The sequence below is a fragment of the Frankliniella occidentalis genome, unplaced genomic scaffold (genome assembly GCF_000697945.3).
Source record: "Frankliniella occidentalis isolate FOCC.00 unplaced genomic scaffold, Focc_3.1 Scaffold214, whole genome shotgun sequence".
Lineage (NCBI taxonomy): Eukaryota > Metazoa > Arthropoda > Insecta > Thysanoptera > Thripidae > Frankliniella > Frankliniella occidentalis.
In genome coordinates this window covers 89207-103478 of record NW_026267340.1, presented here as the reverse complement: position 1 = coordinate 103478, position 14272 = coordinate 89207, and the positions used below count along the sequence as shown (strand labels likewise).

General features: G+C 48.2%; 1 protein-coding gene across 1 annotated transcript in view; it reads left to right on the top strand.

Moving 5' to 3' along the window:
- The first annotated feature begins 1307 nt into the window (after positions 1-1307).
- Positions 1308-14272, top strand: part of LOC113214388 (myrosinase 1-like) — a 28898-nt gene continuing 15933 nt past the window's right edge. The window contains exon 1 of the mRNA XM_052272617.1: positions 1308-1561. Within this exon, the coding sequence (XP_052128577.1) occupies positions 1385-1561 (177 nt within the window). The 5' untranslated portion in view covers positions 1308-1384. The remainder of the gene's footprint in view (positions 1562-14272) is intronic.

Genomic DNA, 14272 nt, shown 5'->3' with positions numbered 1-14272 from the left:
CCCCCGCGCGTAAGCAGGGACCGTACCTAATAAAAGCTTATAACGAGCGCGCTTATACCGAGGGGTTACTGTACTTTCACGAGTTACCCCATAGAAAACCATAGAAATAATATTTTTTTCCCACTTCTTAGACCAACCCCTATTTCTTTGTTACCCCCTCAGACTCACTCAGAGGTGGTTGCCAGGATTTGCACCAACCGTTTCGTTGTCCAGAAGTGACAACAATAATACCCTGGAAATTTCAAATGTCTAGCTCACGTTCTTCTTGGGAAACGGACAGACAGAAGACAGACAGACACAGGGGCGATGGCATAAGCCCGCTTATACAAGGTAGATGTACGCCAGACCACGTCTCGCGTAACAGGCTTCGCGATACCTCACGAAACACAGTTACGCTGCGACGCGCCTGGCATACATCTACCTTGGCCTGCGGCGCTGACACCTGAGTCAGGTAGTGCAAAAATGTGCACAAAGATACGGGCCTCCGGCCCGTTAACGCCCGTCACTTCGTCTAATCATGCAGGGTTGTACATTGTTTTGCTTATTTTCGTAAAAAACACCCTCTAGCGCCTCAACGGTTTGAGCTAGAGCAAAACGGACAAAATCTTCGCCCGTAGGGCTCTACTTTGATGAGTTACCTCTTTGGACACCATAAGAAAATATTTTTCAAAAACGTCATTTTTGGGACCTGTTGTGTTCGATTTTTTTTAAATCCAATTTTTGAGCTAGAATGCTCATCTTCGAACTCGATCTGTCTTTTTATGATACGAAACGACCGTGAAAATCCCAGGTCGCTCGCTCAATACGTTTTCGAGTTTTCGTGCGGACAGATACACAGACAGACAGACGCACAGACAGACAGATAGACAGACATAAAAAGCTTTTTCCGACCAGACGGAGTAATAGGCGTCGCTAATCGCTCAGCCAATAACTCTTCAGCAAAAGAGCGGGCTAAAAACGGATGATGGAAAGGCGCCCGCACTCCTCCCCGCCTGCCCTCCACTTCTCCCGGGCGCTCCCCAACTCCCGCCCGGTGGAGGAGAGGGGGACGGCCCGTGCGCCTTTCCACCTTCCGCTTGGTGCTCTAGACCATTACCCTATTTGGTCTGATATGACGAAAACACACGGATACGCAAACATCTTTGGCTAAGGTTTGACGGCGATGATGAATGGGCCCCTCGTCTGTAACACGTGAGAGCACGCCCTCTACGTTACTCACACCTCTTGAGATAGGGTTTTGTGAAATCCTCTCGAGGCAGAGGTGGCCACCTGGGGCAGCGCGACGCTGAGCGTAACAAGACAGTTGTAAGGCGCAATCCATAAAGGCCACAGTGTACGCTGCTTTGGGGTAGTCTGCACACAGTCTGCACACAGTCTGCACACCATGCGCGACCTGCTCGCCCTCCTGCTGTGCCTGCTGTGCCTGCACGGCATGCAGGGTGTTCTCGGTGCGGCCGTGGGAACGGACAGCCTGCTGCTGGGACTGCAGGCGGCCCTCGCTAGATCGCCACCCAAGACGCCTGCGACGAAACGCCTCGTATCGTCTGACGATGCGGACCAGGTTGGCGACATCAAAGTGTGCTATTAATGTCGGACAATAGACCATTCCGGTAAACCGAAAAGGAAGAAGAAGAGACGAAAGAAGCAAAGCGTTCTATGAGAAATGTACGGTGCGACTTGGGAACGCTTGAACGTAATCCATCGGAAACTAGACATTCTGCGTCGCCTGAGAGTGAGAACTATTGTCATTAACTCTCAGACGAATTTAGACATCAGACAAGTCACTTTTAACCGTTTAACACGACCGTGCAACCGACGCACCACTGTATATTTCTCATACTCGCCTTTGCTTCTTTCGTCTGTTCTTCTTTTTTTCGCTTTACCGGAATGGTCTATTAATGTATTCTACTATCGTAGTGTGACACAACGGGCTGCTATATGCACAACAAAATGGCAATGTTGAAACTAATATGAAACACCTTCGGTAACTAGCTTGCATCAAACCGTGATTTGTTGCTCTGCAAACCAAACAGTGGTACTGTTCTACAGGAAAGCATTCCCGTAAAGCTGAAATGCAGAAGTAGAATACGGAAGTCCCATGTAAAAGCATGGTGATTTCCATTTTCTTCCTCGCATTCTTCTGCATATTGGCTTTACCGGAACGCTTTAATGAAGACAATACAAAAGACTATCTTTCTGTTCCTTTTACACATTTAGACTTGTACTTTCCGACCACTAGTACTACCAATAAGTACGCCACACCACGTCTCGCGTAACAGGCTTCGCGATATCGCACAAAACACTGTTACACTGCGACGCGCCTAGCACACATATAACTGAGCCTGCAGTGCTGACACCCGAGATGACTTATTTGGAGTGAATACGGAAATAGGGCCTTCCGGCCCCTAAATTTAACTTGTTTGCAGCATATATCGTGGACTTTTTACTCCAAAATTAGGGGTATGCAACTTCTTTTACTGATATTCATTAATTATACTAATTTGACAGTTAGATAAGAATCAACATTTTAGTGAGAGTAGATAATCGAGGGTCCCTTGATCCTAAAGAAGGGTGCGGTTCGACCCCTAATGTGTGGTTCCAGAATAACTCCCATCACCATTCTTTGCTTTTTGCGATTTCATAGACCATTTGCCATTTTCACCTTGTTTCCGCCAAGAAATGCTCCCTAGCACCAGAACGGTTCAAGATAGAGCAAAACAGACGAAATTATCGGCTACTGGATTCTAGTTTGACGAGTTACCCCTTGGGAGCCCATTCAAAGGTATTTGAAAAATAACAAGCAGGCCCGCCCTTACGCCAAACGAAGTTGCCAGCTCCGCTTCGCTCCGCCGGCAACTCCGTTCGGCAGGGGCCGGGCCTGCTTGGCCTGCCGGCGGCGATGGTCGGGCCAGTGGCCCGACCATTTCCGTCACGCGATTTGCTGAAGAACATGATCGAATGATGTAGCGAGCCTTCGGCCCGCTTGAACTCGTCATCTTTGAGTTTGTCCCAATGACTTGAAAAAGGGATGTAACGGTGAAGCACCGCGACTACAACCCACCCTTCTGCTTAGAAAACGTTTTGTGGGGGTGGGGGTAAGTTTTCTTTCTATTTTGCGGTTTTTATGGCCTTTTCTACATCTTATTGTTCACTATGGCAATTTTTAGCTTATTTTCGTCTTAAAAGACCCTCTAGCGTAAACGGTTAGAGATAGCGCGAAACGGACGAAATTTCCGCCTAAGAGCTCTACTTTGACGAGTTACCCCCTAGGAGACCATCCAATATTTTCGAAAATTAATAAATTTATTTTTGGGCCACTTTTGTGAGAGAAACTTACTCTAGCGCCCTAGCGGTGAGAGATAAAGCAAAACGGACGAAATTTTCGTCCAGGGGACTCTATTCAGAAGTTACCAATTATGAGATCATAAAAAAAAAAATGCCAACTTTTTTGGCCTTTCCTGTTTTCCTCGATACCCCCTTTCAGCCCCTTAGGGGTGGCTGACAGGATTTGCCGTAGGCGTTTTGTTTTGAGGGAGTGAACCTTGAGATCCCCTGAAAATTTGAAGTATCTAGCACATCTCCTTCTTGTGGAACAGACAGACAGACACGAGGTCGTTTGCATCAGCCCGCTGGATAGCTTTTTCAAAGCAGAAGGGCGGGCTAAAAAACATTTTGTGCCTTGTGGATTTTTTTGGCTGAGCGATTAGCGAAGCCCATATCTCCACTGACCAGGAAAGCTTCATTCTGTTTGTCTGTTTGTTTGTTTCTCTGTCTGTCCGCACGATAATTCGAGAAAGAATATGGTGTTCCAGGCTATCTAGAACGGAAGTGTAAAAGAACTAACTCACCCATTAATCTGTTTCCGTCCGCTCAGTATGAGAAATTACCATGGTAATTTGGTCCGATTCGAACCTTTCAATAGGGTGTTCCAGGCTATCTAAAACGGAAGTGAAAAAGAACAAACTCACTGACTTATCTTTTTCCGCATGTTCAGTATGAGAAATTACTACGGTAGTTTGATCCGATTCTAACCTCTCAAATATGGAGGGGAGCTCGAAACTGATCTGGCAGTTTTCCATACTAGAAAGGCCGAAGTGGCACGTGATCAGGACGACCAATCAGAGCCATTACGGAAATAGAAAAGTCAGTGAGTTTGTTCTTTTTCACTTCCGTTTTAGATAGCCTGGAACACCCTATTACGAAGGCGAGCTCGAAACTGACCTGACGGTTTTTAGCCCGCCCTTCTGCTTTGAAAAAGCTATCCAGCGGGCTTATGCAAACGACCTCGTGTCTGTCTGTGTCTGTTCCACAAGAAGGAGATGTGCTTCAAATTTTCAGGGGATCTCAAGGTTCACTCCCTCAAAACAAAACGCCTACGGCAAATCCTGCCAGCCACCCCTAAGAGGCTGAAAGGGGGTATCGAAGAAAACAGGAGAGGCCAAAAAAGTTGCAAAAAATATTTTGTTTTATGATCCCCTATTGAGAAAGTAGAGCTCCTTCGACGAAAATTTCGTCCGTTTTGCTTTATCTCTCACCGTTTGGGCGCTAGAGGGAGTTTCTCTCACAAAAGTGGCCCAAAAATAAATTTATTAATTTTCGAAAATATTAGATGGTCTCTCTATGGGGTAACTCGTCAAAGTAGAGCCCTGTGTTCGAAAATTTCGTCCGTTTTGCTCTATCTCTAACTGTTTACCCGCTAAAGGGTCTTTTAGACGAAAATAAGCTAAAAATTGCCATAGTGAACAATAAGATGTAGAAAAGGCCCTAAGAACCGCAAAATAGAAAGGAAACTTTCCCCCACCCCCTCAAAAAACGTTTTCTAAGCAGAAGGGTGGGTTGTAGTCGCGGTGCCTCACCGTTACATCCCTTTCTCAAGTCTTTGGGGCAAACTCAAAGATAACGAGTTCAAGCGGCCCGAAGGCCCGCTACATCATTCGATCATGTTCTTCAGCAAATCGCGTGACGGAAATGGTCGGGCCGCTGGCCCCACCATCGCCGCCGGCAGGCCAAGTAGGCCCGGCCCCTGCCGAACGGAGTTGCCGGCGAAGCAGAGCTGGCAACTTCGTTTGGCGTAAGGGCGGGCCTGCTTGTGAGTATGTTCTTTTCCTACTTCCGTTCTGGATAGCCTAGAATACCCTATGAGGAGAGCGATCTGGGAATTTCAGGGTCGTTTTGTACCATAAAAAGACAGCTTGAGCGCTTAGCGAAGCCCATTACTCCACTGACCGAAAAAGCTTTATAGGGTATTTCAATGGAGCGCTGCCCGGAACTAAGAAGAACAAAACCGGATACAGAGAGCGGTGGTGGGGGCGGGCGCGCGGAGGAGCGGAGGGCGGGCGGGGAGGCTCCTCTCCACCTGCCACTCCTCCGCGCGCCCGCCCCCACCACCGCTCTCTGTATCCGGTTTTGTTCTTCATAGTTCCGGGCAGCGCTCCATTGAAATACCCTAGTCTGTTTGTTTGTTTGTCAGTGTGTCCGCACGATAACTCGAGAACGTATTGAGTTTAGCGATCTGAGGATTTCAGGGTCGTTTTGTAACCTTAAAAGACAGATCGAGTCCAAGATGGACATTCTAGCTCAAAATTTTGATTTTTACAATAATCGAAAACAACAGGCCCTAAAATAGACGTCTTTTGACAACAAATTTTCCTATGTTCCTAACAGTAAGGGGCAACTCGTCAAAGTAGAACCCTCTCGACAAAGATTTCGTCCGTCTTGCTCTCTCTTGTACCGTTTGGGTGCTAGGGGGCATTTCTTGACGAATTAAAGAGTGAAAATGGACTAATGGTCTGTTAAATAGTAAAAGCTTCATATTGAAAAAAAAATGGAAAGGAAGTAATACTCAAACCGCACATTTGGTGTCGAACCACACCCTTTTCTGGGGCTAAAAGACTCAGGAGTCCCTAGATTATCTACTATCACTAAAACGTCGACTTAACATAATCTGTCAAAATTGTTGTGATCATGTCAAATTTTGGAGCCAGTCAGTAGGCCCCACGTTCGTATACACTCGTTTTAAGTGGTATCCCGCAGGCCTAGATATATGTGCGCCAGGCGCGTGGCAGCGTAACCAGTGTTTCGTGAGATATCGCGAAGCCTGATACGCGATACGTGGTTTGGCCTTAAGATGTCATACTGGAATCTTCAGTGTTCACATAATAGGATATAGGGTATTCCGCTACAAGACAATCGGAACCTAAAGAGGTAAAGCGTGACTACCCGATCTGTTTCCCCCTGAACGCTGATTGGCCAAAGGTGGCGTGGCTGTGGCGGTCAGCCACTGAGCGCGCAGAGGGAAACAGATCGAGCAGTCATGCTTTTCTTCTTTAGGTTCCGGTTGGCTTGCAGCGGAATACCCTATTCCGGACAAGCCAAGCGCAGGGCACGAGAGGCGAGGACAGCGCTGGTGGATTCTCTGCCGCATGGCTTCTAGATCCGCCCGTCTGCTGTCAAGTGCGCGGTGGCGTTAGGTTAGGTAGTGGTCAGGATTTCAGTCTCAATTTTCAGAATGAAAATATAATTTAAAATATTTTTGCTTCCAATAATAACACGTAATAGTAATATTCTGAAGCAGAATGGCGTCGCTAATAAGCGCGACAGAGCGATGGACAGCAGACGCACGGATACAGAAGCCATGAGGCTGAGATAAGACCAGCGCCATCTTTGCCTCCGTTTCCGGCGCCAAGCTTACCCGGAATACCCTATTGTTAAATGGCCATGTCAAGGCTGCCAAAACTAATGTTGCAGTTGCAACTGCTCCACTCTCTATTAGTCCGAAGCGGAAGGCCTGAGAACATTGCCCTAATTAAATTTATTTGGGTGAAAGTTCATGGGAGATGTTGCAGAAGGCAAAAAAACTAGTTAAACATTATCTGTTTGACTGTGAATTCCTATGTTCAGCTTCAAAACAATATTTCAATGAGATTCTAAAAGAATGTGTGAGTCTTCTTAATTTCAGAGGGTATGACATCAAAAATATGAAACATTAGGATGTCGTAACATCTGTGTGCAAAATGTTCAAGTCCACCACAGTTCCGTTCCCTGAGCTGATAAAACAGGAACTCATTTATTATCATATTGATTTTCTGATAGAGAAAATCTTTGCTCTGATATAATTTGTTTCAAGTTTTAAAAAATAATTGAGAAAACCAAATACAAAACTAATAAAATTTTAAAACTCCATAAAAATGTTATGTACTTTTAAGTTTAGAAATAAAAAAAGACTTCACCTTTTTCTTTAAACCGAACTAACTCGTGAACTTGGATCGTGTTGACCACACTTTAACAATGAATCGTTTAAGACTTGCAAACAAATTTTCTCATTTCAAATACGATTCTACAATAGAAAACATTGTTTTATTGATGTGAAACTAAAACCACATCACATACTAAACTGAGTTAGTAAGTAAACATCACACTTCAACCAAAACTTGATCGTGACAATCTGAGGTAGTTCCAAAAAATGAAACACATAGAATGCTGTGCAACATGATTGAATTTATTATTGAAAGAAATAATGCTTCTAAAGAAATAGCTACTTCTTCTTCATCATTTGTTTTGTAACAATGGGTTCAATCTGTAAAAAAAAAAAAACGAAATTGATTTAGGATTTTGAACATCACAATGAAAACAACCGTCCACTTTGCGGTTACAGAAAGCTAGTCGCAACATTAACTGAAGGAATAGGAAACATTGAAATGCAGCTTCACACATCCGTGTGAACAGAGCAACTCCCATCAGAAGTTCCTCCAAAGTTGGCGTCTCTCACACGCCAATACCAATGCAAGCAATGTCTAAGATAATACTTAGGCTGTTCTATTCTCTGTTTGTGCAAACTGGAAAGCCTGGGTTAACACAGAGGCATCGTCTAATCTGCAGCCAACAGAAAACTAAAGCTGCAATAACACCAAAGGCAAAAGTAAGCACTGATACGAGACGCCAAAGCGAGGCCATCTCACCGAAGAGACTTCTTATGGGAGTTGATACTAGCACATCATCTTACAACCTCTCCAAAGAGTCCTCCGATCTCGCTTCAGGTTCTGAGGGATCTTCTCATTAAAAGAGGGAAATCCCAAAATCTTTTAAGACTTCCTCGAAATCTGAGCAGTTTTCCTCAAACCAAGGGAGTTCCTCACAGTTTTCCTCAAACCAAGGGAGTTCCTCACAGTTTTCCTCAAACCAAGGGAGTTCCTCACAGTTTTCCCTTTTCCCTCAAAATATGAACCATTGTTTTTACCTTACAAAGAATAATTTAGGATAAGTCGACTAGTCTTCACCCTCTTAAAATCTAGCGCTTATAACCGCCCTGATGGGAATTGTTGAGTATAAAGAGAAATTAAGATAGAAAAGAATTTCTATATTTGTGGCAAGTCTTTTGGTTGCTCTTCAAACTTTTTATTTGACAGTTACCCCCTTTTTTCCGTTTCCTGGACCATTTAAATAATACTCAAAGGGACATAATAGACATATTTGGTATGGACACAGGTCATATAGGGTATTTCAATGGAGCGCTGGCCGGAACTAAGAAGAACAAAACCGGATACAGAGAGCGGTGGTGGGGGCGGGCGCGCGGAGGACCGGCGGGTGAAGGGGAGCCTCCCCGCCCGCCCCCACCATCGCTCTCTATATCCGGTTTTGTTCTTCTTAGTTCCGGCCAGCGCTCCATTGAAATACCCTATGATGTGTTGACAAACTTGTGATAGATGAAATATTGGTCAAAACGTCCGGACACGCTCCAAGTTTAACAGTGCTAGATTTGAAATTCATGCATAAACAAACAGTGGAATTTAATCAGCTGAGAAAGATCTAAGAGTAACTTTAAATCCTGGAGTAGTCTCTTTCACCACGGGCATGGGCAAATTGTATTTCTTCTTGAAGATAATTGTTCATGGCATTGCTGGCATCTGTAATGCCCACAGTCTAATACGGCACCACTCTTCCCCATAAGACGAACCTGGCAAGTTCTGACGCCCGGTGTCCATTTTCGTAAGAAGCTGTTTAAAATTTGAGCTACGACGGACAAAATAGGGTATTCCGGACAAGCTAAGCGCCGGAAACGAGAGGTGAGGATAGCGCTGGCCGAATCTCAGCCTCGCGTCTTCTAGATCCGGTCGTCTGCTGTCAACTGCACTGTAGCGTTAGGTTAGTGGGTGGTCTGGATCAATCTCGATTTTTAGAGTGAGAAAATCATTCAAAACACTTTCGCTGGCATAATAACACGCAATCACAATAATCTGAAGCATGATGTGGTTAACAAACGCGGCAGAGCAGAGCAATGGACAGCAGACGCACGGATACAGAAGCCTGGAGGCTGAGGGCGAACCGGCGCCATCTTCCTTCGCCTCCCGTTTCCGGCGCCAAGTTCACTCGGCATTGCCTATTTGGACCCGTCTAACGATCACACTCGCTGGCAGTAGCCCGCCGGTTCCGGAAAGCGCCTCGCTCCCCTCCTGCCGGCCGGCCCCACTTCTCGCCCGCCCGCCCAACCCGGTGGCCCCGCAACGCAGCAGGTAGCCAGCTCCTGCAGCGGATACGGACAGCGTCGACGCCAACGATTTAGTCCCCACTAGGCCTTACCCCAGTGAGTTTCGTCCAGTAAGGCATTTCGGGTAAGCGGAGCGGCGGAAACGGAAGTGCCCAGTCCACCGCTGGTTGCATCTCTGCCGCTGACCCGCAGGGGAGAGGGGAAGGCGGCCGGGCGGCGCAGAGTCTATTGCGCATGCGCAGTTCGCAGGCTGAGACGGATCCAGCAGCCGCTCGGCCGTTCCGTTGCTTCGCTTACCCGAAATACCTAATTCTGTCGCCAGCTAGCCCATCCTCACTCCTTCCCGAGGCCGTCGATACCAAAGTTTCTGCAATCGGCTTCATAGTACAGCCTGCATAGCGTGCCGAGCACTCACGGGGGGGGGGGGGGGGCACGGGCGTTGCAGTAGCTATCTTATCTAGTTCAGGACCAGACCATAATAAAAAGCAGGTCGACAAGGATCTAGTAGCACTTTCATGATGTGCTTGGCACAGCAAAGACATTAGAGGGATAGCCGCGATAGAAGACTTAAACGACCTCTCAAGTCTAATTTAGACGTTTCAGGAGACGGAGGTTGACCAGCATCTGAAGGGAACACGTAAACTTTCTTGTTAGTGGCAAGTGGCAGGCATACAAGTTAAGTCAGTGTCACTTAGGGACACACATTATCAGGGGAGAGAGGATGGTTGACACAAGTTAAATGTTATTTACAAAATCCGGGAGCAACATGTTGGCCAGTGGGTAGAAAGCTCAGAAAGGAGCTGAAACCTGGGATCCCATTCGTGGGAGTTCCTGGAGTGGTAGACCCCTGAGTCAAGCTTCCTTGAGTGAAGGTTCCCTGAGATGATGCTCCAAGCTGTGGAACAGCATCTGAAATGAGCATCAGAAGAATTACTGGACAATGAAAGTCCAGTCTCAAGTCAGATATACAACAACAAACAACAGCTGAGTCACAGTGTACGAGATTGAGATCGCTGCCAACGGTTACGTGGTACTTACTGAATGTACAGCTGGAAAGTAGGCCTGGGCATCGAGGGGCCATGATCACTTGCGCACGTTCGACATAGGGCGCTATCCACGCCAAAAAGACGTTAAAATTTCGACCAGCGTTTTATTCGCGAAATATGTAGCCCTTGAGTAGCTGCACCAGGTGCTGCAATCCGTTTTGTGATATCTTAAACGGTGTCGCGTCGAGAGCGTTGAGAACAAGGCCCTCCGCCCCACCACCAAGTGACCCTCGGGACGCCTTTCCGCCCGCGGCGCCGCGCGCGCCCGCCCTGCGGAAAAGCGACCTGTGCAGCGGCATATAACAAGGTGAGGGCTTTCCATCGCCTCTGTCCAATTTCATATATGTGAAATAATACAAGAGATAAAAGGACATTTAGGAGACGCGGGACCCGTTATTTATCTTCTTTATTTGCTTCAAACGCTCAAGAGTGCCCAAAAAAATCTCGACGGTCCCAAATCCGTGAGCACATTACGTACGCACACACAAAAATTTAAGTTAGAATCTCGATGGGATGACTTAGAAAATTCACGAAAACCAATTGAGGCCTCTTGTGTCGCCAGGCTCGGCTCGCCATTGGCTGCCGGCTGATGGGCGCGCGGATTCAAACAGGCTGCTGAGCACCGAAACAGTTTTCGTGAATTTTCTATGTCATCCCATCGAGATCCCAAATTAAATTTTTGTGTGTGCGTAGGTAATGTAGCCACGGATGTGGGACCGTCGAGATTTTTTGGGGCACCCTTTAGCGTTTGAAGCAAATAAAGAAGATAAATAGCGGGTCCCGCGTCTCCTAAATGTCCTTTTATCTCTTGTATTATTTGACATATATGAAATTGGACAGCGGCGATGGAAAGCCCTTACCTTGTACTGTTTGCTGACAAACCAATTTGATGTCCCCCCCCCCTCCCCAAATAGGTTATTTTGGGCTCAACATTGATCCATTTGCTTGAAAGCACGTCAACTTTTGTGTTTAAACGAATTGCGGTTCGCCTGCGATTTATTCCCGTCTGATTATCTGCTCAGCGGACTTGTGTTGGCAGACGGCACTGACATAAGGATTAACTTAAATATGTGTTGGTTTATTGAAATAAACATTTTGTGGTTCGCAGACCAGCGGGTTACGATAATATAGTGCAGGCTAGCAGACTTGGCCATAGAGCGTTTAGCAAATAGATTAGTGATCTGAATAAAAAAGACTGCCGAGGAGCCGAGTGAAATAGTTAAAAAGAAATGATTAGTAAAATTAAATACGGCTAATATGGCAGCCTATGGGTGAAAATTAAGGGGTTAAAGGGTTAGAATAATAGAGCCAATGGAGAACATGCAGGCCAGACGGGCCGAGTAGCCGGCGGCACGGCCAAACAGGCGCAAGCGCAATTAGGGGGGGGGGGGGTGAGCACACACCTCCCTCTCCATTCCAACCTAGCCAATTAAGTACAAAAAAAGGCTCAAGAAGAGAGAAAAATTGAAAAAATTAAAATGGTAGAAGTTAAGCGGCAAGCAGCGGCAGGAATGTGCAGCCCGGTATGCAGAGCATAAATAGGATTGCAAGCTATAAGTAGAGCTACATAGATAAGTTAAAGTAAGAAGTAGCTTCAAATACAGAGGTAACTAGACGGGGAGGGCGGCAGCGACGATGGCCCACGGGCCATGGCGTGAGCCCCCTACTACGCCACTTTCCCCGAAGGTACTTGAGACAGTTCAGCTAAGGCCCGGGGGTGACGAGGGGGTGGCGGCGGCGGCGTACTGGCGTTTTCCTGTGACGTGTTCGGTGTATATATGCCTGGACCACTTGACAGCGACAGCATCCGAAACGCACAGGCGCGCCAGGGTGGTGTTGTATGCTGAGTCGGTGCAACGCAGGCGCCTGAGGGCCTGCCAGTTGGTGGGGTCCCAGCCCTAGCTCCCCAGGGCGCCCACAAGGCGTCGATTGTCGCCGTCCACCCATTCGCTGCCAGCAAGTCGCAGGCCGGTTGGTAGGTGCGCACCTTGGTAGCGCGCGCTGCCTGAAACGACTCCCACCCGTCCTCGAATGGGATGGTCACGTCTACTAAGGTGACCACACGGTGCAGAGAGTCAATCAGCACCAGGTCAGGGCGCTGGCGCTGGATAGATGCATCACCTGGAAGCACGCCGGGGGTTCGTAAAGAGAAGGGCAGAGTTTGGTTTACCCTTAGCTGGAGTTGGGTGTAGCGCTCCTCGGCGTCTTCCAGGCGCTTCTGAATGGCGTTGTGGCGACGCTGGCCGGCGACGAGGGCGGAAGGGCAGTGGTTGAGCACGTGGGCCGTGGACTCGAGATGTGGACATCCCCTCCGGCACCGACGAGCAGCCTCTTCCGTCAGCCACCGCTTGCAGCCATTGAGAGGAAGGACGCCCAGGCGGGCGCGGTGAATGAATCGCCAGTCGCGAATCTAGTATACCTGCCATCAAAAATAAAATGGTTGCTGATGGAATTCACCGCACTCACCCGGGCGACCTTTCCCTGATCTGGGTTCTTGAGAAGTCTGGAGCTGTATGGCGAGGCGAAGGGCAGCTGTGAGGCGGGACCGGCTGGCCCCGTCCACGATGGTGGTGTGATTCATGCCATTGGCATGAAGCCGAAAGGTTGCCTTTTCCTCGCAGAAGCCCCATTGCAGCGCCGGAACCAGCTTCTTCAGGCGGGTGGTAGAGGATCTGGCCGCCGTCCATATGGTGCCGGCGAGACCACGTCAGGAGTTGAAATGTAGGGGCGACACCGCGCACACGTCAACAAAGTCTGTGGTGGGGATGACCCGGCCCCACCCCAGGAGAGCGGGAGGTAAACTAGCTCCCGGCTGCCACCCAGAGAAAATATTGCTTGGACCGACCGTCTGATGCGTGGATCTCGCACTTGTTAAGCTCGTTTTTCCGCCAAGCATCTTACGGCCAATCCAAGCATTTATGCGTGGTACGTGGGCCAAGCATACGAACCTTGATGTAAGCATTAAACCGATGCTCAGGTCTCGCATTGATGCGTGGATCTCGCATAGGATGCCAGATTCAAACGAGACTCTCTTAGAGACATTACGCATTGGGGCGGTTGCTAATCCCTGCATCAAATTATGCCTAAATTAGGCAAACTTTTCTCTGGGTGTGGCACGCTGCGGCAAGAAGAGGGTGCGCTTGACGCCTTCTTTAATAAAGGTTGATAAGTTTTGGAAGGCCGTCTTCTGCACGCGAGCGGTAAGGAGCGCGAAGTCTAGTTGAGGTAGGATGAATGTACGAATGGCGTGTAGCTTTTGCCACGGGGTCAGGTCAGGAGGCTACTGAACACCTTCTGGGCCTCATCTTCAACCCTTTCGGCGGCGGCCCGGGGATTCGCATCCACCCTGAATCCCGTGGGAACCCCGAGGTGTTGATAAGCTTGCCCCTCCCCAAGGATAGGGATGGGGACGGTGCCGATGTAGAAATCAGTCCGGACAGTATGCTTCTTCGCAATATGCAGATAACAGCATTTCGCCGGCTTCAATTTCAGCCCGAGCCACCCCGCCACCTCTGACACTCGGTTCAGAAGGATTTGGAGGGCAGGGCGGTCTGGGGCCAAAAGCACAGCGTCATCAGCAGAGCACAGCACAGAGACAGAGATAGTGCAGTCTCGCAAGGAGTACCCGGAGCCGCCCGTTTTTGCCGCCCGTGCCCGTATTACGAACTCCATGACAATGTTGAACACAATGGGCGACAGCGGGCAGCCCTGGCGCACCCCTGAACCGAAGGGGATGGGCTCG